This window comes from Podarcis melisellensis, assembly GCF_964234715.1.
Source record: "Podarcis melisellensis genome assembly, chromosome: 8".
NCBI lineage: Eukaryota > Metazoa > Chordata > Lepidosauria > Squamata > Lacertidae > Podarcis > Podarcis melisellensis.
This window is the reverse complement of record NC_138540.1, coordinates 85,355,947-85,380,156: the sequence shown is the minus strand read 5'-3', so window position 1 is coordinate 85,380,156 and position 24,210 is coordinate 85,355,947. Positions and strand designations below refer to the sequence as shown.

The following is a 24,210-nucleotide window of genomic DNA, read 5'->3' as shown; positions in this document are numbered from 1 at the left end:
TCAATTGCTGTTTACAGCTGCCCCAGTGCTTAGATCTTTACATAGGCTCTTCTTGGTTTCTCAAAACATTCGTCTCCTGGCCCACTACCTTCCAAACCATGTTTCTTCTCCATGCTTTCAGAGTGGTACCTTCTCCCATCCCCATGACTAAGTAAGGCCATTAATTTCAATGAGTCTAGTCTGCGTAAAACTCAAGTTGAACGCCACCTTTTGATTGTGAATTGTTTAAACTTGTGCTCAGGAGTTCTTATGGCTGAAAGTATAGCTTATCAGTATAATTCAGTTCAATTGTAAATTAATTTAATTCTTTTTAAAATGAACCAAACACATTTTAAAAACTCAAACCTACCTGTTTGATACTTCCACCACAAAGAAATAATCAGGAGCAGCCAGACCCTGGGGGACAATATCATAGCATGGAGAATTCGTCTGGCAAACCCACCTGTGGGAGGAAAGGGATTTTACCTTATGATGTCTTACATGGTAGGCTGTTTCAATTCATGTCCCTAGCTGGGGACAATAAAGCGGTTTAGTCCTGCTGGACACATGACCCGGAAAGCTGTCTGTGGACAAACGCCGGCTCCCTCGGCCTGAAAGTGGAGATGAGCGCCACAACCCCAGAGTCACCTTTGACTGGACTTAACTGTCCAGGGGTCCTTTACCTTTACTTTTTTTTACAGATGGCAGGTGACCCAAAGAAGAGAGAAATAGAAGGGAAATAAAGCACATGTCCTCAAAAAGGATACTAGTAGAGCTGTAACATTTTTAGAGGAGAACCAAAATGATTTAGGGGTTGGAACAATTTCCCTGTGAGGAAAGTTTACAACTCTTAAGCCTTTTTAAATTGGGAAAAGGGCAAGTAAGAGGCAGGGACACGATAAGAGGGACATGAAGTTGGGCATGGCTTGGAGAAAGTGGACAGAGAGGAGTTTTTCTCCCTCATAACACTAGAATTTGTGACAGGTAGGTATCCGTGTTGGTCTGCCATAGTCAAAACAAAATAATAATAAAAATCCTTCCAGTAGCACCTTAGAGAACAACTAAGTTTGTTATTGGGATGTGCTTTCGTGTGTATCTGAAGAAGTGTGCATGCACACGAAAGCTCCTACCAATAACAAATTTAGTTCTTTTGGTGCTACTGGAAGGAATTTTTTTATTTTGTTTCGACTAGAACCTGTGGACATCCAAGGAAGCTGAATGTTAGAAGATTCAGGACAGGCAGAAGAAAGGCCTTCTTCACACAGCACAGGGTTAAACTTGTTCCCACTCGATGTAGTGATGTCCACTGACTTAGATGGTTTTAAAAGGGAATTGGGCAAATTCAGTGGCTATTAGCCACAATAGCTATGTTATATGTCCGCCGTTTGAGACAAATGTGTCTCTGAATGCCAGTTGCTGGAAAGCACAAGTAGGAAAATGGCCGCAACCCTAACGCTTCTTGAATGCTTCCAAGAGCACTTGGTTGGCCCCATGACAATCTGAAGCTGGACTAGACAGGTCTTTGACCTGATTCAACATGGCTCTTCTTATGTTTTATTGCTGACCAAATAAAACATTTCATTTGGGAAGAAGAATTTGGGAGGTTTTAGATCAGAAACTGACACCCACACCCAAAGACGCAGCAAATGTTTCCTTACAAAATCCCAGACTCAGCTTGAGAGAGGATATGGAAACCTTCGGAATCAACTTTATCTTCATGCATTTCAGCCCTAAGCCAGATCAGACTTGATGTTCCACTGGAAAGAGAATATGAAATCAACCATGAATTAAGACAGCTAAGCTTTGCAAGGAAGCCTAAAGTGGTTACCAGGCCACTCACATCCTTAATAGCCCGTTGTTACCCACCCACCCTTGCCAGCTTTTACATTCCTATGTTCATCAGCTATGGCTCATTATCAGCTTCAAAATAGAAGGGGGGGGGATCAAATCTCTTACAACTCACCAGTGCTTTTTTTCTGGAGGAACGCTGGGGTACGCACACCCCTACACGTTTTGTGAATCTTTGTACTTTTGTCTATTTGCTGTATTTATTTTTCCCAATTTGAACAATAAAATGGTGATTTTCTTGAGTCAAAATGAGAGTACCCCTAAACATTTTTTTAAAGAAAAAAAAGCACTGCCGCTCACAGCTATTTCTCTGCTCTATCCCCCAGAGTGGATGCAATTCTCATCACAGACCGGACAAGTGGCTGTTTGTAAGCCACAACCCAAGGGGCCACAGATCAGTAGGCAGAGCACATGCCTCATATTCAAAAGGGTCCAGGTCTGAGCACTGATATCTCCAGTTAAATGGTTACAGGAAAAAGGACCAGGCAAGATTCCCCCTTTCTTAGACACTGTGGAGACACTGCCAGTCAGAGCGCACTGGCAATAGTGGGCTCTATAGAGCATGGGGAACCTGCGGCCCTCCAGATGTTGTCAGAATTCAGCAAGTCCCCAGTCCCTGGACTGAATAATCCAATGGTCTGTTGCAGTATGAGACAGTTTCCTCTGTCCACGATTCTGAGAAGGCAGCCATTGGCTGCTTCTGCAGTAGGGCCATTTAGCACTGCTGAGGTATTGCTTCACCTTAATCATCTGGAAGGAGTGAACCAGCTGGAGGATGAGCCTCCTCTGTGCATAGGCAGTTGGGGGACCACAGGAGCCTGTGATTATTTAATTGCGCTCTCTCACTCTCATATGGCAAACCAGCACTTTTCTTACGTGGGGAGGTTCACATGCCCTGGTGCACAGACTTGGAAAGACTGGCCCCAAATGGGGGTCTTTTAAACTGACTAAAATAGTTGCATTTGAGTAAGACATAGATACTAAACAGTTAAGGTCACAATGCTAGGCACTGTGGGAGTCTGAAAAAATGTGGTCACTCACCTGCCATTCATTGTGTTGTAGTTAAATGTTTCTTCCTCAGTGAAGTATCTGATGTTTTCTATCGAAAATGGTCCCCCACCAATTACTCTGAAGATGTAGCTGCCAGCAGAATAAGCAAGATGGAGGTGAGTTTGCACAAGCTTTAACAGTTAAAAAAACCCACACCCATTCACAAACAGCTGGGACAAAACTGCCATTTCTCCTATCACAGCAAGGTTAGAAGAAGAAGAAGAAGAAGAAGAAGAAGAAGAAGAAGAAGAAGAAGAAGAAGAAGAAGAAGAAGAGTAGTTTCAATTTGATATCCCCCTTTATCACTACCCTAAGGAGTGGGTACTGTGGGTGGCGCTGTGGGTTAAACCACAGAGCCTAGGGCTTGCCGATCCGAAGGTCGGCGGTTCGAATCCCCGCGACGGGGTGATCTCCCGTTGCTCGGTCCCTGCTCCTGCCAACCTAGCAGTTCGAAAGCACATCAAAGTGCAAGTAGATAAATAGTTACCGCTCCGGCGGGAAGGTAAACAGTGTTTCCGTGCGCTGCTCTGGTTCGCCAGAAGCGGCTTAGTCATGCTGGCCACATGACCCGGAAGCTGTACACCGGCTCCCTTGGCCAATAAAGTGAGATGAGCGCCGCAACCCCAGAGTCGGCCACGACTGGACCTAATGGTCCGGGGTCCCTTTACCTTGACCTTTAAGGAGTCTCTAAGCGGCTGACATTCTCCTTTCCCTTTCTCCCCCACAACAAACAAGCCGGGAACCCACTCCCAGAGGATACCAGTCACTGAGAGGTCAGGGGAAATCAACAAGACTATTTCCTTCTGTATCTTGCCTGATAAAGGTTGCCAACCAGGGCAGTTTTAGAGCCATTCCTAGGCCTGAAACCAAATTAAAATGTGTCAAAATAACCCATTTCCTCTGGGCATGCTGGTACGTGGGCCACCACAATCCTCCCAGGCACCTTTCCCTTAAAAAAAATTAGGATATTCTATTCATGGATCTCCTGTGTGTCCCATCAAGTGAAGACTTGCCTCTGGCCACTAAGCTAAGCTCATGGCAGAGGTTTCCTGGCCGTGTCCTTAGCCATGATGCAAGATCAGTTGGGGTCTACTGTTAGTACAAATGTATACCTGCCAGACAATTTTCTTGCCTTCAAGGGTGTCACATAGCAACTTGGGACTTTTGAGAAATTTGTTCTTCGTGCGTTTTGCTACAAACTGACCGAATCAACACCACTCAAACTAAGGTGCAGATCAGAAGTTAGTCATCCTTCACACCTCTCCAGAGTTCACGATGCAGTTCTCAGTTCAAAAAGAAAACGCATCAAATTGCATATTTAGAGAGAAAATGTATTAAAAACATGTATCTAGATGCAGATTTGAAAATTAACGTGGGCATGGGGTGGAATGCGTTTTCGAACACATACAAAAATGGAAGGGACCGGAAACAGTCTTCTCTGTCCTTCCCTAGCGACAACAGGGCTTCCTCTGATTGGCCTTCAGCTTTACCTGGAAGTCCCCAGCGAAAATGTCTTGGGTCATACCGGCCCCAAAGCCTGGGCACCCTGGCATTGACCTAGGTGCCTCCATCTTACCCTCCCCCCAGCCTTTGAACAATATGCTCAGTCACTGATTTCAGTTCAGCAAAGCGACAAAATGCCATCAAAAGCACAGCTCAGCCCTTACCTTCCATTGAAACGTCCTGAGTCTCCTGTCACCATATCTTGGATCAAAAAAGAAGGGTAAAACACTGCAAATGAATCAAACAGGTGTGGTATCACCATGTGTCTTCTGCCTGGCACCCATCATTCCTTAATTAACTTCATCTTTTCAATGCTTTTCCAGTTGCACTGGCTCCCGGTGGAGTACAGGGTCAGATTTAAGGTGCTGCTTTTGACCTTTAAAGCCCTTCACGGCCTAGTACCCTCGTACCTACGGGACCGCCTCTCCCGGTATGCCCCACAGAGAGCCTCAAGGTCCATAAATAGCAACACCCTAGTGGTCCCAGGGCCTAAAGAAGTTAGATTGGCTTCAACCAGAGCCAGGGCCTTTTCAACACTGGCCCCGGCCTGGTGGAACGCTCTGCCTCATGAGACCAGGGCTCTGCGGGATCTGATTTCTTTCCACAGGGCCTGTAAGACAGAGTTGTTCCGCCTGGCCTTTGGCTTGGAGCCAAATTGATTCCCTCCCTCTCTTTCTTTTCCTTCTCCTCCTGCGATGAGGCTACATTTTAATATTTTAATGTTCCATTATTTCAATGTTGTATTTTATTTTTGTTTTTAAGTTGTAATCATTCGTCTTGTTTTTATTATTGCTTGTAAGCCGCTCTGAGCCCGGCCTTGGCTGGGGAGGGCGGGGTATAAATAAAATATTATTATTATTATTATTATTATTATTATTATTATTATTATTATCTATAAGCCTCACAGATCTGACCCACCCAGACACCCCACTTCACCGCAGCCTTACCATCATTGAAGGAGAAGCAAGGCATCTCGGGGTCTTTCTTGATACAATCGAAGTAGCGCTTGTTCTTGACGGTAGTCTCATTCTTAGTGGAAGTAATGTCAAAAGCTAGCCTCTTGCCTGGAGGACATCCAATATAGACAGTTGACACGTAACTGCCCTGTGGGGGCAAGTAAATTGGGAAAGAGAAGTGACCTTTTTTCTTTTTTTAGAACACTGGCTTGCAAACTCCCTCTCTTAAAAGGACCCCTTTTCACCTCTGTGTCTGCTGTGGAATCCCTGCATGTTGCAGAGGATAATTTGGACAGGCATCTCCTCGGAGGACCCCTCAGTCAATGCCTAAGGTACCTTCACCTTGACCTTCATGAAGGGTTCCCTAGAATACAGGTGGTACATGACCCCAGTCAAGCTTGCAAAAAATTACCACTTGCCTGATAATAAATGTTGGAAATGTAAAGAAAATGAAGGTACCTTTTTTCACCTGTGGTGGACGTGCCCAAAGATTAAGGCGTTCTGGGAAATGATATATAATGAATTGAAAAAGGTATTTAAATATACCTTTCTGAAGAAACCAGAGGCCTTTCTCTTGGGTATTGTCGGCCAAACGGTGCCAAAGAAGGATAGAACATTCTTTATGTATGCCACAACAGCAGCAAGAATACTCATCGCAAAGTATTGGAAGACACAAGATCTACCCACCTTGGAAGAATGGCAGATGAAGGTGATAGACTATATGGGACTGGCGGAAATGACGGGCAGAATCCGAGACCAGGGGAGAGAGACGGCGGAAGAAGATTGGAAGAAATTTAAGGACTATCTTAAGAAATATTGCAAAATTAATGAGTGTTAGAATGGCGTTGGCCTAGAAATTGCGTGGTTTTCAGCTGAATTGGATAAGTAACAAGAAAAGAAGGGTTAAAAGTTTAAATGAAATTAAGGGGAAGGATTTGCTGAACTAACATAATAGAAATTGGAATACAGAGAGGGGAGGTATGGGGAAGTCGGGAAAGTAAGGTATAAGAAAAAAAGGGAATGAAATTATACTTGTTCTTTTTTGTTTTGGTTTTTTTTTGTCTGTCCTATATTATTGTTTTATTTTGCTTTTATATAATTATTGGAAAACTCAATAAAATTCTTAAAAAAAATTTTTTTTTTTTAAATGAAGGGTTCCCTAGAATACACCCGATAGGACTCACCACGTTTTCGTACTAGTTCTGCTCCTTTGCCTTGGAACAGAAGTCTGGCCTGCAGGAATTTTTTTGATTATTTTTTTCTGGCAAGGCAAGGATTGCACCTCCTGGCAGGTGTCGGACGGAAGGCAACAGGCAGACTTTGTTGTGCCCCTGCCGTGGCCGCTCCTCACAGAGGTTGCCAGCTGGTCACAGCGTTTGCCCTCTCAGCTTGGTGAGCCCCTGGTGGGAGCAGTGGCTGATGATCCTTGGCTGGCTTGGTGGTGTCTCAGCAGCACCAGAGCCGCAGCTACAGCAGGCCTAGGAGGAGGGCGCTGGAGACCAGGCTGAGGTGCAAAGAGCAGCGGCCGCCTGTCCTTGGCTGCACAGCACAAGGGCAGGTGACAGCGGGTCCCAGGTGAGGGGGCAGCTTTCCTTCTATCTCCTGCTGCAGGGCACATGCCTCAACCAAGGGAGGCCCTGGGGAAGGAGTGCTGCAGGCCAGAAAAGTCCAGATTCCAACCGGTGGAAGTTCTGCCCAGGGGTGAGCACCCCTTAGCCGGCCATGAGGAGAAAGAGGCACCACAGCTTGGGTGTGGCTTACCTCCCCGTGGCTCCTTGTCATGGGGGTGCCCGGTTGCGCCCCCTCAGAATTCTGCACCTGGGACTACGGACCTCCTCGTCCCCCTCACATTATGCCACAGTCTGGAGAAGAAAAACATGGCTTGCTTAATTTGCCACTCAACAAAGGCACAAAAGCAAGGCCAGTCAAGGTGGCCGCCATACTTCCGAACAATTCCCACAGCTGTAGGCTCCAGAGGAAGATTATTCATGGCAAACAAGCTGCCTTTCCAGAATTACTGAGCTTCTCCCAGACAAGCTTTCAAAAATTTTCAGCATTGGTACAGGAAGCTGGTACTATGGTGGGGAGGGATTCAGACTGGAAATCCTGAGTATCAGGTGCCAACTGCCTCCTCCGGGGCTGCTACCAGGAGGAGAGAATTGAGAAAAATTATCTTCCCTTCAAGCAATCCAAGCCACCCTTACCCTTATCCGTGGTCCGTTGGACGTGTACTCGTAGCAGTTCATTCCCGAGTGTGCAACCTGGGGAAAGTAAATACAAGCCAAGCAAATGTCAGGGGAAAGGCAAATTCTAGCCACTTGTATACCAGAGGAGTACAACTCAACAGACCAGAAACAAGAAGATCAGAAACAGATCAGAAACGAGCAGCAGTGTAGCAAGAGACTGATTTCATGTGCCACCTTTGGTACACTGAAGAGGCTCCGGGTGGCTTATCCTAGCCCAAGAGCAACAATTTTGTGATAGAAGACAAGACCCTGGAACTTCAGCAAAGACTGCCTTCTTACCTTTAAGCCAAAAGAACTCTTCAGAAGGTTCTTCCCACTCAGCTGCTGATACGGGTAAACACCTTTGTCGTGAATTTCTATCTGTTGTTGTGAGGACGAAGAGATGCAGTGGTGCAAAAGAAACAGGAGTTTAAAATGGAATCAGTTTTAATAAGAAACCAGCTCTCTAATGGCATTTCCCCCTTGTGAGCCACTCAATGGTGCAGAATGGATGACCAAGAATACTCATAATAACAAATCTTGCCACCCTCTAAGCGCATGTCAGGAATCTTCGTTTGCTTCCCAGTGATGCACCCTTAAATAACACGGTGCTTCTTCTCAGCAGTACCGACATTTCTGGCTGTTGTTTATATTGGTTCTAATGATATATAATCCTGTGATTTAACATATATTTTGTATTCCATCCTGGAACCTTAAGGTGAAAAGAGGCTATAAATCATATAATGTGGTTATGGAAGAAACAAGACCTTCTGGGACGCAATGCTATAAGCTCCTCCATCGTAGACTCAGGATGTGTGTGTGTGTAAATAAGCTATATATGACATAAAGACGTCACATTCCGAGGAAACAGAACCTTGGCTAAGCGCCTGGAATCACACAAAGCTCAGAGACTGGGGTGGCACGCAAAAAAGTAAATACTTGTAGGCCTTCTTTACACTTGCAAAAAGGCACTCTGTATATGCTCAGAGATGCCAGAAATTTTGCACAAACAAAAGTTTGCAAGCATAGTTTCAAATATGTCTCAAAATAAGAATGGGGTTCAGGTTTCTCACATTTCAACATGCTGATCGGAGCAAGCCTGCATTTCTGACTTTCCAAGGAGGATTTCATCATCTAGGATTTGAGAGGCCCTTACCTCGTATCGTACTGAACCTCTGCTGATGAGCTCTTGCCTATGTAGACGTGTATGAATATATTCAGGATGAGCTAAGATGAGAGTGAGCCATATGTTTTGGAGAGAATTTTCATCTGCTGACTCCCCCACTGCAAGCAAAATGAAAAAGCTATCAGCCAATGCAAAAGAATAGGGCATGTACATGTGGAACAGAATGTTGGTGCTTGCCATGAATATTCTTCTCGCTGGGCATGCAGAAACCATGTGAGATATGACCCCCTCTTACTTCTTGGCAGTAGCACCCCAGCTATGGAAAACTCTCTGCTTCGAGCTCTGACTGATGCCAAAGTTGGTTATCCTTCGGCACCAGCAGAAGACTCATTTTCCACCAGGCTTTTTGAGCAGGCTGCTTTGAGTCTGAGGGCTATTGTCTGTCTACTGGGTCACATGGCTCTTCGATCTGATATATTGTATTTAGTAGGCAGAGGATGACTGCATTCTATTTATTCTATTCTAGTAAAGGTAAAGGGACCCCTGACCGTTAGGTCCAGTCGTGACCGACTCTGGGGTTGCGGCGCTCATCTCGCTTTACTGACCGAGGGAGCCGGCGCACAGCTTCCGGGTCATGTGGCCAGCATCACTAAGCCGCTTCTGGCAAACCAGAGCAGCGAACGGAAACACTGTTTACCTTCCCGCCGGAGCGGTACCTATTTATCTACTTGCACTTTGGCGTGCTTTCGAACTGCTAGGTTGGCAGGAGCAGGGACCGAACAACGGGAGCTCACCCCATCACGGGGATTCAAACCACCGACCTTCTGATCGGCAAGCCCTAGGCTCTGTGGTTTAACCCACAGCACCACCCGCGTCCTTTCTATTCTAGTATATTCCATTCTGTTCTTATTGTTTTTTGAATTGTTGTGGCCCACCATAAGATCCCTTGAAGAGGGATGGAACATAAATCTTGTAAATAAGTAACATTGCTGAGAAGAAAACCTGTGATCACGGTTTTCCTGGAGACCTCTCCCGTCTGGGGTGGGGTGCCAGAAGCAGGTCAGTAATAACTCACATGGTGTCAGTGAAGTTAACTTTTTATTCAGAGAAACAAAGAGCTCCAGAGACCAGGCCTAGTGAGCACAGCAACTCTTCCCGTTAGATCTTGCCCCAATGAGGCAGTTACAAGGACTGAAGGTCCCTGTCTTCCCACAGTGGCCTACACTGCTTCCTGCCCCAGGACCTTCCCAAGCAATCTGAGCCTTCTCCGCCTTGTTTGTCTCTGCTCCACCCTCTTCAGGTTCTGGGAGACATGGGAGGAGGAGAGCTGGTCACAGCAAGAGGGGGAGACACCCTGGCTTCTTCACCAGCCTGACCCATCTCTGCTTCTTGCCCCTCCCTCCTCTCCAGCCTCCGCTTCTGCCTCTACTTCTGGACTGCTCTCTGCCACCACCTCTTCCTGCTCACTAAACCTTGTTACCTCTTCAGCTTCCTCCTCCCAGTCTACTCCCTCTGACCACTCATCATAGTATATTGTATTTAGGGTTTTTAGGGGTTTTTGAATGTTTTATGTAGTTTTTCAATTTCATTGTTCTGTATGGGACAATGACAATAAAGATACTGTATATCGTATATCGTATATATATCGTATATCCTTGCCCCACCACCACTCCGCGGGCTCTGAGCCTTCTTCCCTTGGGGATTCCCCACCTGGTTCCTCCCCCCCCCCCCATTTCTCTGTGTCCAGCCAATCCATGACATCCCCTCTGCCAGCCCCTCAGTTCTGTTCCATGTCTGTGCTACTGTAGAACCAGAAATCAGAAGAAAAGCCGGGAGGATCACAAGTCAAAATTAAGAGGAAGCATAGCCTAGGCCAGCTCGTATTACCACTGCAAAACATCCACATATACAGGGTGAGTCTTTTAAAAGATGCCCAATGGAACATGTGTACTCTGTATCCACAGGGCCTCTTTTAAACAACTCACCATGTGTGTGTGTGTGTGTGTGTGTGTGTATAACACCTTATGGGGGGGGTGTTGACATCATGGCTTCACTGAGTGTGGCCTTAGATATCACCACATGCCCGAGAAACAAGAAGTTCACAGTAGATATCAACATTACATTCTCAGTTGGGTGTGGGAGATGCCCTGTAACTGCTGTGTTTTATGTGACAGATCCACCGCTCCCTTCCTCCATCACAGCAGTTCCTGAACTCAAGACCCCTTACTGCTCTGTTTCGTTGTTCTCATGCTCAGGTACAGAGAGAAGGTGTATTCGGTGTGCTTGTCCAGGTAGAGCTTGGAAGGCAGTAGGTTTTCAGGCATCTGATCGTACATCTTGATGTAGTTGGCCATGTCGACATAGATGCCTGCCGAGGTGTTCCAGTTGCTTGCCACATAGGTGTAGTATTCCTGGGAAGCAAGAAAATGATCATCTTCCACTCCCCACCCTTTGTCTCTTCCTTCCAAGTGCTCCATAAACTGTACCTTAGTCATGGTTGCAACAGCCCTGGAAAGTAGGCCAGTATTGCTATCCATTGACAGTGTGATTGGTAAGTATTGGCTTGCCTAAGGTAAGGCATACAGTGAAGATAGGGGCAAAGCCCAGGTGCAAACTTGGGTGTTGCGGCAGTTAAAGGTGAAGCATGTTGGTTAGGAAAAGGAAAGACTCATACATCAAAATTATGACTGTTTCGGAAGAAGAGTGGAAGAAATTTAAAGACTATTTACAGAAATATTGTAAAATTAATGAATGTTAGAATGATGTCGGAATGAAATTAAGTGGTTTTTAGCAGAAATGCTATAAAGGAGCATGTGAAAATGGTTTGTAAACAGGCAAAAAAGTAAAGCTATAATATACTAAGATGAAGGATTAAGATAAAAACAAAGAGGGAAAGAATTTGCTGAATTAACCAACTGAACTGGAATACAAAAAAGGGAGGTGTGAGGAGGTCAGGGAAATAAGTAAATGAAAGAAAAGCATGGGAAGATGGATTTATTTTCAATTGCTTTTATTTTTTCTGTATCTTGTATTTTTTGTTTCTTTTTTTCTTCTATCTTTTTCTGATTTCTGTAACCTTTTTTGAAACTTCAATAAATATCATTTTAAAAAATTATGACTGTTTCTTTACTAAATGATTCATATTGCATGTGTGTCTATCACACACCAACTGACTGTCAAATCCCTTAGCAAGCAGTCAAAAAAAAAAAAGGTGTCTTCAGGAAACACAACAGTATTCCTCTCTCTCCTTGGATATCAAAATCACTTTATTTTGGTTTTTTTACTTAAAAAAGAAAGTTTAAGACCAGGTTAATGTTAATCATGGAGTGGTGAGGGCAGTTGTTTCTAAGGAATGCTTTTCAAAATTTTTGTTCTTACCGCATCCTCTTTCTTGTTCTTCCACCATCTCCATGTGGGGTCATGGACTGGGTCAGCATAAGCCTAGGGAGAAAAAAAGAATTGGTAAGGGTGAGTTTGAAGACAGACAGGCGCACAAAAACTATCACTAAATTAGCAGCAAAACCTGTTTAGAAATGCAGAAATAATATACAATTTTATTTAGTGTGGGACAACATAGGAACCTCCCTGCTGTGGTCCACCCAAGCAGAGGTCATGGCAACCGATCTGGGTGGATGAAGTGGCAGGTGGTGGCAGCTCCTAAGAGGAAGGGGTTGAAGAAAGACAGACGGTGGCATGAGAGATAGTAAGCTGGCATGTTGGAATCCTGGAAGCCAAGACCCAAGTTTGGTGGGAGAAGCCCAGCAGAGATTTAACATCACAAAAACATGCCGGAGAGAAATATAGTCTGTGAAACCTTTAAAATATGCCCTTTTGAGTCCCAAAATGTCCCCTTCTAGAAGCTCTTTCCATCTGTCCCACTTCCCTGGCACAGAGCCAGACCACATGTTCGGCAAGTCATAAAAAGGTTTACTTACAAAATGCAAAGGTCAGATTCATGTGCTTTTCCATACAGCGGTCAGAAAATATGCACAGGCATTTAAAACACTGTGTAGTTACAGAAGGTAAAAGTTTCTAAACTATTGTTAGAGGAATAAAATGCTAGAGAGAATGCAGGCTGGGGAAACCCAGCTGGATGAGCGGGGTATAAATAAACTAGTATTACTACTAATACTTTGGCCACCTCATGAGAAGAGAAGACTCCCTGGAAAAGACCCTGATGTTGGGAAAGATGGAGGGCCCAAGGAGAAGGGGACAACAGAGGACGAGTTGGTTGGACAGTGCTCTCGAAGATACCAGCATGAGTTTGACCAAACTGCGGGAGGCAGTGGAAGACAGGAGTGCCTGGCATGCTCTGGTCCAGGGGGTCACGAAGAGTCGGACATGACTAAATGACTGAACAACAACAACAACTACTACAATTATTATTAATTACTATTATGTAACAAAGGATGCTGGTTAAAGTCATGAGGCTGGAGTGACCAGTTCAGAGCTCCTTACATACTGAAGTCCACATGGGGAATGAAAGAAACCAAAGGCTTGGTCACCCATTTCTTCTCCAGGCTTAGCCTATGGTTTAACCCCTTCATGCTCTTATTAGATTGAAACACGCTAGAGTTATAGGAGGCTAGAACTTTACATAGGCCTTCCCTCTGACTATTGGAAGTGGGATGCCTGCTGTGCTATTTAAGGAGACAGTGGAGACAGAAGATTCTTATGTGCTTATGATGATGAGTGAAGCATCTCTCACTTGGACAAGAAGGATGTAATCAAAAGCGGGGGGGTGGGGAGAGGAAATCCAAAGGTCATTTAACTGCCCCATCCAACACTGTTGAACTAAAGCAAACAGTAGGGACCTTTGCAGAAAGCATTTTTAAAAGCTTTCAAATGTTTTTCCTTCCATTAGCAAGAAAAGAGAGGGAGCAGTTTAGAGGGGATCAAATGTGTAGTTAAATTTTTGTCCCAATTTCGAGGAGGGGGAGGGAAAATCAGAGCAGCAGGGGGGCTTCAGATTCCAGCTGCTTCCTGTTGTAAACAAAAATTGCCCTTTTCCCTTACATTACCATATATCTAAGACCTCAAAATTCCTATCACATTCCCTACATGGAGGATCTCTAACTCCAGTTGGGCCAGGGCTTCAGAGGGGCCAACGGGGTCAGAAGGGGGTGGGGTACTACATTGGATCTCCCTCTATGATGTCAGACAGCATTCTCCAAAACATCCTGGGATGCTCTCCAGCAGGGGTAGGCAACCTAAGGCCCATGGGCCACAAGCAACCCACGGGAGTCGTTTAAGCAGCCCACAAGCCTCCCAATCGGCGAGTCCCTGCGTGCTGTGCTAAACCGGTGCAGCGTGGCATGGGGACTCGCTTCTGCAGGGCCAGAAATCGCGCCTGCGCAGACACCGGAAATTGCAGGCACGCGTGCTCACACACACACGCAATCCAGCCCACAGAGGGATCTCTGCTGGAGTGAACCGGCCCAGGCGAGGTAAACCGTACCGACCCTTGCTCTTCAGGAATGTTACAATTGAGCTTGAGTGCCCAGAAATAGATGCTGGATCAGGGGTTCCACTGGCTGAGGCCTGTGTTTAAATAGTAAGTCCAAGGGATAGCGACCTTTATTTTGCTTACTTTAATTTGCATAAGCAACATGTGCATTTGTGGCGCGAACAGCAGAATGCTTTGCCATGAAGAATGCAATCACTTGGTTGTTTTAGGCAGCTGGTTTTAAAAAAATAAAGGCCTTTACACAATTTTCTTTTTGCTGGCTTATCGTTGTTAGTTTCAACAGCTGTTTTGGATGGGGGGGTGGGACTTAGCTTTGAGGACTTTGCTGCCAGACAGAAGCTAAAGCCTGTGTCTTGTGGTGGTTCTGAGGCCAGCGACTTTTCAGCCCCTCAAAAGAGAAACACAAATAAGCAAAAGGTATCCTCACTCTGTGGTAAGATGAGTGCAACTGGAGCAGCTGATAGACGAGTCCCTGGTACACAATCAGCGACTTCTCGTCATGAAAGCCAGTTTTTTCCATGATCTCAGGAGGCATAGCAAAATAATGTTCCATCCGGGTGAATTCCTGTGGCTGAGGTAGGTTCACATAGCGCACAACAGCAAATGGGCAAAGGTGGGCGAATCTGATGTAGTCTAATCCACTAAGAACAAAGAGTTGGATGGATTTTATAGCGGTGTGAGTAGAAAGTTCAAATGTTAGGAGAGCTTAAAGCACCATCTTTTGCAGCATTAAAGTGGAAACTCTGGGACTAGGCTGTGTAGCCTTGTTGCAATTTATTTAGGCTGGATTTTCTCCCTTTCCCTCTTAATTGAAAGGATCACGCAACAGGCTGCAGATTATGAAATAGTGGTTAATTACATAAGGTCTTGCACCTGATTCTAGCAGTTAACAGTGATGAAAACAAGGCAGGCAAATTCTACTTCTAGATTACAAAATACTAAAGGCTAAAGGGACCCCTGACCATTAGGTCCAGTCATGACCGACTCTGGGGTTGCGGCACTCATCTTGCTTTATTGGCCAAGGGAGCCGGCGTACAGCTTCCAGGTCATGTGGCCAGAGCAGTGCACAGAAACACCGTTTACCTTCCCACTGGAGCAGTACCTATTTATCTACTTGAACTGTGACATGCTTTCAAACTGCTAGGTTGGCAGGAGCAGGGACCGAGCAACGGGAGCTCACCCCGTCGCGGGGATTCAAACCGCCGACCTTCTGATCGTCAAGTCCTAGGCTCTGTGGTTTAACCCAGAGCGCCACCCATGTCCCTACAAAATACATATTTTAGTTCAAAAAGAAGCGGAGACCAAACAGAGGTCTGCCTCAGAAGCATGGTGGGCTGAGTTCTGAAGCAGGGGAAAGTAGAAAAGATTAAACCCTTTTGCCTTTATCACACCAGAGAACCCAAAGGAAGTGATGTCACACACTGCCTTCTCTTGTCATCAGGAACTCTGTGAGTCTTAACCCTCTGTGAGTCTTAACCTCTGTGAGTCTTAACCCCTCCTTATTCACCAAAACAAGCAAAGTTATTCTGACTGCAAATTCCCATACAAAAAGCACATTCTAAACACAACCCCCAAACCCTATAGCCTCTGTCCTCTATCCAAAAATTTCAGGGCATAACTGTGGGAGATGAATTAAGGATTAAATCCATAGATTTAGATCTAAACCTCCTATCCCATGTTTCTGTGAGAAATAAAAAAAGTGAAGCCTTTTTAGCAGAATAAGAACACTTAGAATTTTGCAGCTTATTAAAGCCTGTGAGTTAGGCAGTTCTACCTTTCTAGCTCTTTCTTATGTGGTCTGCTGACCTTCCTCTCTTCATCCCCATAGCAGAGAATGAACTACACATTTTTAGTAACATAAATGAAAAAGGTTTACAGTGGTGCCTCGCAAGACGAAAAGAATCCGTTCCGCGATTCTCTTCGTCTAGCGGTTTTTTCGTCTTGCGAAGCAAGCCCATTGACAGCTTAGCGGATTAGCGCTACAGCGGTCTAGCGGCTTCTAGCGATCAGCTGTTAAGCGGCTTATCAGCGGATCAGCTGTTAAGCGGCTTAGCGGCTTAGGAAAAGGGGGGGAGCGGAAAAAACCCGCGGGAACTCACAAGATTTTTTCGTCTTGCGAAGCAACCCCATAGGGAAATTCGTTTTGCGAAGCGCCTCCAAAACGGAAAACCCTTTCATCTAGCGGGTTTTCCGTCTTGCGAGGCGTTCGTCTTGCGGGGCACCACTGTACTTACATTTCAATGCAGGCAGCAAATACAGCAAAGTAGTGTGCAGAAAAATACTTACAAATTACAGTGAAATAAAAGTTGATCGTCTTAGCTAACATGGCTGAAAGCAGAAGCTTTGCCAAGCTTGCTATCACCACCCCTTCCCAGTACAGTACAGTGCTGCAGCTGACTGGAGGTCAGGTGTGAGATGATACCCCTCGCTGCTAGCTGCTCCTGCAACCAGTTATTTCCCCCGGTTGAGGAGAAGCACTGGAGACCTGAGCAAGGCCTCTAATCTAAGGTGAAGAGCCCCCATCATCCATAGTCTGCTGTTGCAAAAGCTGCAGAGAGAGGATAGAAAAAAAGATTTGAAAGAGGAAATGGACAGCAAATCCCAGGTACCTTGCAAATGAATGGGACAGAAGGCCTGAGACTTTGAAGAGCCTTTGCAAAACTACTTCTGCCCTGCCAGATGTCTGAGAAAAGTTCAAAAATGATTGACACCACACTTTGTGTGTTCCACTCACTTGTGTCTCATCTCTTTGTTAGGGGTTGTTATCAACAGGTCATAGGTAAGGACATGACTCAGAGGGAATTGCCTTCTGACTAATCTTCCATTGTCTGCAGTATCCGCCAAATAAACCAGCTGAAAGAAAAGAAGCCCGGGTTAAAACACGTTTTAAATTTATCACCTCTCCTCTAGTGTTGTTACATAATGGGATGTACATCTATAATGTAATGGGATGTACGTGTATGGAGGGGTAGTAACTCTGGTGGGGGGGGGACACATGATGCTCCTTCTGGGGTAGTTTGTCCACCTTTGGTCCCTAACTGCCCCAGCAGTTCTGCTGCTGCTAGGAAAACCTTGCCACCAACCTGAGCAGCTGGCCAGCTCCTTGTCTTGCAAATATGATGAGAATCCAAGCAAGACAGCAATGGCAGTAAGAGCAAGAGTGTACGTCACAGTGTTACTTTCAATTCCAAATGTTTCAGATCAGTATGTGAGCGGCAGTGGTGAGTTGGGTGGAGCTGCTCTCTTGACAACGGCTGTTGATCTGATGTCTCCTACTTATTTGGAGCTGGGGCAATGGCAAGGCTGGGGATTCGTGGGGACAGCATCAGCACTCCCACCAGTGCCCCCTAATTAAATCTCACCAAGGCCTTGCCTCAGCCTCAGCCAGCTATTATTATTTATTCAATAATATAAACAGCAGTGACATCCAGGGCTTTTTTTCAGCTGGAAATCAGTTCTGGCACCTGTCCAATGGGTGCCATTGTCAAGTCTCCGAAGCGCAGAGGGAGCGCTCCCTCTGCGCTCCGGAGGCTACGCGTTGCTTTCACTGAAGGGATAGCCACTTGAAGCCTTTGGAGCGCAGCGGGAACTCACACTGCGCTCCAAATGCTTCAGGTCAGTGAAAGAAACCCGAAGCCTTTGGAGCGCAGTGTGAGTTCCCGCTGCACTCCAAAGGCTTCAAGTGGCTATCTGTGAAGACTTTGGAGCACAGTGGGACCTCGCGCTGCGCTCCAAAGGCTTCGGGTTCCTTTTGCTGAAGCCAGGAGAACAAGACTCTCCTGGCTTCAGCAGAGAGGGAGAGCTGCACAGCGCCCCTTCAGCAAAGCGGGAGGAGAAATGGAAGGGGCTACGTTTCTCCTGCCGCTTCGTTGAAGGGGCGCTGAGCAGAGAGGGGGAGAATTTTTTTTTCTTGTTCTCCCCCACTAAAACCAGGTGCGTCCTATGGTCGGGTGCATCCTATAGAGCAAAAAATACGGTACTTAACCCGAGGTACCACTGTATAAGAGAACAAGGGAGCCATTCACAGAGAGTTCTGGCATTCCTTTTCTGGAAAAATAGCACTGGTGACTCCGGATTCAAGAGAGCACCTCCACACCACCACATATGCCTTGAGTGGTGACATGGCTCCCTTTTCAAACCAGCTACCTCCCGGATTACCCGTCACGGCAAACACAGCCTAATGCACTCACCTCTTCCAAATGTCCATCGACATAGAAAATGGTGAGTATGGAATGTTTCAGGGTCAAGCTATAATGTGGTGAGCCTCTCATCACCTGCAAATAATTGTACACATCCCAGGCTTCTGATGGATATACCTTTTTTATCTCTGTGCCAAGTTCTTTGGAAACCCAAATCTAGAAAGAGGGGGGAAAGTACAGTAATGCTCTACGCTACAACAGCAGCAAGAATACTCATCGCAAAGTATTGGAAGACACAAGATCTACCCACCTTGGAAGAATGGCAGACGAAGGTGATAAGACTATATGAGACTGCCAGAAATGACTGGCAGAATCCGAGACCAGGGGAGAAAGACAGCGGAAGAAGATTGGAAGAAATTTAAGGACTATCTTAAGAAACATTGTAAAATTAATGAATGTTAGAATGACGTTGGTTTAGAAATTTCGTGGTTTCCAGCGGTAATGGATAAGTAAAATGAAAAGAAAGGTTAAAAATTAAATGAAAAACAAGGGAAAGGATTTGCTGAATTAATAAATTAGAAATTGGAATACAGAAAGGGGAGGTATGAGGAAGTCGGGGAAGTAAGTTATAAGAAAATAAGGGATTGAAATTATACTTGTTTTTTGTTATTTATGTCTGTTTGTCTTTTTGTTTTGTTTTGTTTTTTATATAAATCTCTGAAACTTCAATAAATTTTTTTTAAAAAAAGAAAGTAAGTACGGCAATGCTCAAGTGATGTAGTGCTGTGTGTGTGTACACACACAAACACAAACACACACAACTGGGTTGATAATGTAGCAGAATGATTAAGAGACTAGCAATCTCACTTGCATTAACGTGTCCTTATTTTCACGGGAAAAATGCTGGAGAGTATAGTTATCCAACCCCTGAGCCAAGGAGATAAGTAACAATACAACCTTTACAAGACAACTGAAGGCAGCCCTGTGTACGGTAGTTATTTAATGTGGCTGGGACAACCCAGCCAGATGGGTGGGGAACACAACGCCTGAAAAGAATCCTGTTCGAATCACTGGGGTTTCCTTCTGAATAAATAGGAATAGGGCTAGATTATACACTACAAGCTATGAAATCTTTGGTTTATATAATGGCTGTAACATAAATTCCTAAAATGTCCTTTATTACTGCCACTTGCTGTTCTGCTATAATTTCATTAGTTTGGTGTGTCTCTGTGTGTTATTCGTCAGCCACCCTGAGAATTCCACAAGGACAGAAAGGTGGGCTACAAATAGTTTTAATAAACTGTTTTGTACCTGTTGGCCGATGCCTTTTGTCCTGTTTGTATTGTTTTTGAAATATACTCAGAGTCGCAAAGTGATTTCATGCTCTTTATTCAGCTCATAGTGGTGAGGAGGAATGAATGAAAGTCCCCTCAAAGTATCTGCTTTATATACATTATTTGCACAATGGGCTGCACATAATTGGCTAATTCCGGAATTCTACCGTAAGCCAATCAGGTTGTGGATTCACTTCTATCTGGAGCATGATTGGGTGGTTCCTGGCAACCAATCATACTGCTGCATTGTTCTAGGACCAATCAGACTGCTGCATTCTGAATCCTATTGTTCTAGGACCAATCAGACTGCTGCATTTTGGATCCTATTGTTCTAGGACCAATCAGACTGCTGCAGTTTGGATCCTATTCAACTCAGTACATAACAGTTTTGCATTTCAAAATAAAGGTTATGAAAAAAAGAAAGAAAGAAATCATACGTTCCTCAGCAATATTAAGCCTTGTTCCTCTACAACAGGCATGTCCAACTCCCAAGAGACTGCGATCACCTCACGGTATAAAAGAACTGGCAGTGATCTACCCATTGTCATTAGACGATTGACCAGAGCTGTTGAGCTTTCTTTTCTTTCTTTGGAGATCATTCAGGGGGTCCAAAGATCAACCAGGATCGACCAGGGACACCTCGCTATCGACAAGTAGATCACGATCGACCTGTTTGACATGCCTGCTCTAGAACAGCCAGCCACTGGATCCATGAGAAAGATAAGCAGACATACCTCCTCTCGGTCGGTCACAAAGGCAATTTCCCCAGTAAACGACTGAACAAAATATTTGATGGGGGAATCATTTGGGAAGCTGGAGAGATATATATAACTCTGCTTGTCATTGCTGTAAAGAAAACAAGAAGAGATCTTTGTTTTAAATCCCCACCTCCTACAACATTTTGATTGGAGCAAAAACAAATGTATGCATTTAAATAGGAGTCACAACATATTATTTTGCCCACCTTGTGAACCTACTTCCATTACTGTATCAAGTCAAACACGGGGCCAGCTGTTAGCCTTACAATCCAGTCCACTGGCCTAATTATGACTGGTAGGACACTTCTCAAGTTGTCATCTGGAGTCTTTCTTACCCCAACTACTTGCCAAAGTTGGCCCACCCTGACTTAGGGCTTATCTGCACTTCCTGCTGCTTTACTGCTCAGTCGGAGCAAATGGCAGTTTTCTCCAGATTCACATTTGCTCTGATCTATCACTAAAGTTTTCCCTTGGAAAAGAAGGGAGCAAGTGGGAAACTGCTCAGACCAGGCACTGCACAAGCGAAAGCAAAGTGTGGAAGAGCCCTCCAAGACGGCCTGGCTTATCTATTGAAGAGTGTTTCATAAAACCTTTCTTAATAGCATAAATATTGGAGGAGGTTGTCAGGGTCAACCCTGCGCTAGGCTCAAAACTGAAACGAAGCAATAAGTCAACCCTTCTAACAAGTGATTCTAAGCAGCAATCTAGGGCAGTAATTGGGATTAGAGGTGTTATGAGAAGTATAAGGTCTAAAAGGCAACCTAGGACCCGTGGGCCGGATGCGGCCCAATCGCCTTCTGAAACCGGGAATCAGCGTGTTTTTACCTGAGTAGAATGTGTCCTTTGATTTAAAATGCATCTCTGGGTTATTTGTGGGGCCTGCCTGGTGTTCTTACATGAGTAGAATGTGTGTTTTTATTTAAAATGCATCTCTGGGTTATTTGGGGGCATAGGAATTCGTTCATTTCCCCCCAAAAAATATAGTCCAGCCCACCACATGGTCTGAGGGACGGTGGACTGGCTCATGGCTGAAAAAAGTTGCTGGCCCCTGGTCTAAGACATAAAATAAATGTTCATAAATGGACCAGGCAAACACATACATAAATATATAAACCACATGTCTGAAACAGTACAGGAAAAAAGTTCTGAAACCATTTTGACTCTCCCGAAATTGACCTCAAATGTTTCTCTGCAAAGACAAAGGAAATGGGAAAGCCTCCCCATTGTCTCCTTGCTCACAAATCCTGTCTTAAGGGTGTATCTGTGTATGAATAGGGTGAGACTGTGACCTGGATTCAGGTGACCATTATCAGGTACCCTGGCAAACAGGATTTCTGCTGTTGACTGCCTCCTTCTGTGATGTATGTATGATGTTTCTGGGGGTGGTCTTGATCTACAGGGTGGCAATTTCAAAAGTCTTTATAAGGCCTTGTGTGCCATTTTTCTGGGTCCCTCCTCTCTCCTGCAGGTGAGGGGAGCACCCTGTTGCAACAGATCAATAAAGATCAAGCTTACTAGCTGCTTTGCTCCTCAATATTCTCTGGCTGGCCTCTGTTATTTTCTCCTGCCAATAGAGAACCTGCGTAAGGACTCTATAAGGGCTCTTGGGTACCCCATAAGGGAAAAGGAGAAGGTTTTTTCTTATAACAGAGGCAACAACCATTTTACACACACCTAATTAACAAGCGAAAATCGCTGCAATCCAGAAGTGGTTGGAAAAGGGGGCGAATGGATTCAAGATGGACTTATGCACGTAGCAGTTAGAAACGCAACTTCCATGCAAAACGGTCGTTGCCAGTACACTTCATGCATTCATGAAGTGGGTTGAGATCCACAAAACTTTATGCCAACAGTTCCCCAACTTCTCCCCCTCCCCCGACCACTTGAAAACTTTAGCAGATCCTAGCAGAGCCTTTAATATCATTTTCTCCTAGTGCTACCAATTTGTAATACACCGAGCTAGAAGCTGCATAATTTCTATGGGCTCTTTTATTTCTTATATATTGTAGTGCATTGCATTACAATATGAATACCATAGAATTCAAATTGTAATGAAATATAAGAAATAAAAATACAAATAAAATCTATATGAATATTAATGCAATGGATGAGCTGTCTCCCGTCTTCAACCACAAATCCACAGACACAACACAGACCACCGAATGACGCTTGAGGACCACTGGTGGAATGAGGATCAGTTTGGCAGCTCCTGTCTTATACCATAATAAAATGGTTAGTTTTTAAGGTGCCACAATACTGTTGTTTTTGGTCTATTCCAAGCTTTATAGGAACAGCACTGTGAGAAAACTGAAGATAAGCCAAGAGAGTGCAAAAATTATGGTCGACATCATAGGAAAGTCTACTGCTACTAGGGTGCAGATTTAGATTTCTGGGCACTAGATTCAGTATTTTCTCTTTTTTTGACATACTTTTTTGTTTTTGTTTTTTCAAAAACACAGAATATAACAACCTTTCAAATACATATCAAATACTTTTGTTCCACCGAGCGCATGACATCCCTCCGTCCCTTCAACTGGCTTTTCCATTTCTAATAAATTGTATGCACATTTCAACTGCCAGTTTCTGTCCTTCATTACGTTACAAGATTTATTTCAGTGTCTTCACATTTTTGCAATAATCTTTCAAATACTCAATAAATTTACTCCAATCTCTTTGGAATTTCTGGTCGCCTTTAGATGCAGTATTTCCTAAAGATGAAAGTAGCATAAACAGAAAGGTGTCTGGAACCATATTCACACAAGCAGGCTTTTCGTAGAGAATCTTACCTTTGCAAGATAGCATTCCCCCAGATGTAAAATATATTACTGAAGGGGTTCAAAGCCAAACCTCTTGGTATAAGGGTTGTGTTTGTGTAATGCTCCAGTCCTAGCAACAACACAAACCCTTTATCAGAGGCTGCAACAGAAAAAAAGAAGAGAAGTTGACTACAATGGATGTTCTAAATGGGGGTGATAGCAGTTATGAGAGTAACTAGAAAAAAGGATGCAGTGGTGGAAACCATCTCTGTTTCCCACAGCTATTCCCACTCCATATTTGAAGATTCAGCTTGACTTTTTGAAACAGGAGCAAACTGCACAGTTTTGCATTCTTTGCTTCTCTGAGACACAGATTTCAATGGGCTGCCTTTTCTTGGGTCACTTCTCTAGAGATGAGGGATAATATAATATTATAGTGATAACGTGGCATACGGCAGGGTTGAGGAAGCTGTGGTCTGACAGCTGTTGCTAGACAAGCTGTTCCATCCCCCGTGTATGGAATCTTTGATCCTCCAGGTGCTGCTCAACTCCAGCACCTACCATTCCTAGCCATTGGCCGTGCCTGATGGGAGTGTCGTGAATTCCTCGCAGCGCTTTTTAGCGAAACGCTCAGAGTCCCAGGTTTCTTTTCAGTGCAGTCTTTTTAATGTGAGCTATATACAAGTATTTACAAAAACAGTCCATACAGAGTACCTGCTCCTTAAGGCAAACGAATACTCTCCACCACACTACAGCACAACCACCACACCCACTGTTGAACAGGCTTTCCTTTTAAAACAGGTGATAGCCAATCACATCCCCGCTGAGTCACTCTGACCCAGCACTTCACAGAGTATTGCATCATTCTGTTGAAGCCGGCAGACTTACTCAGTATCCTGCGAATCCCAACAGGGAGTTGCCGTCCAGGGGCTCCCCACTACTGACATATGGAAAACCAGGGAAGGGAACCGCCCTGAATGAAAGAGTCCTGATCCTCACCCTGCCCCTCTCCTGCGGCTGATATTTAAAGGGGGAAACAAGTACACGTTAATGACACAAGGGACTTGTC

At 44.8% G+C, this 24,210-nt stretch overlaps 2 protein-coding genes across 5 annotated transcripts in view; one reads left to right on the top strand and one right to left on the bottom strand.

The window, feature by feature from the left end:
- The window catches only part of FAM98C (family with sequence similarity 98 member C), a 263,283-nt gene that overhangs the window by 123,034 nt on the left and 116,039 nt on the right, over positions 1-24,210 (top strand). The window lies entirely within an intron of this gene.
- The window catches only part of CATSPERG (cation channel sperm associated auxiliary subunit gamma), a 45,629-nt gene that overhangs the window by 3,876 nt on the left and 17,543 nt on the right, over positions 1-24,210 (bottom strand). For all 4 annotated transcript variants that reach the window (XM_081921920.1, XM_081921919.1, XM_081921921.1 and 1 more), the window contains exons 13-27: positions 23,172-23,301; positions 20,362-20,473; positions 18,345-18,509; positions 16,889-17,007; positions 14,582-14,795; positions 12,066-12,128; positions 10,915-11,098; positions 8,718-8,845; positions 7,862-7,942; positions 7,541-7,597; positions 5,328-5,484; positions 4,545-4,608; positions 2,869-2,967; positions 1,638-1,736; positions 350-442 (exon numbers count right to left, since the gene is read on the bottom strand). In XM_081921920.1, the coding sequence (XP_081778046.1) occupies positions 350-442; positions 1,638-1,736; positions 2,869-2,967; positions 4,545-4,608; positions 5,328-5,484; positions 7,541-7,597; positions 7,862-7,942; positions 8,718-8,845; positions 10,915-11,098; positions 12,066-12,128; positions 14,582-14,795; positions 16,889-17,007; positions 18,345-18,509; positions 20,362-20,473; positions 23,172-23,301 (1,765 nt within the window). The remainder of the gene's footprint in view (positions 1-349; positions 443-1,637; positions 1,737-2,868; positions 2,968-4,544; positions 4,609-5,327; positions 5,485-7,540; positions 7,598-7,861; positions 7,943-8,717; positions 8,846-10,914; positions 11,099-12,065; positions 12,129-14,581; positions 14,796-16,888; positions 17,008-18,344; positions 18,510-20,361; positions 20,474-23,171; positions 23,302-24,210) is intronic.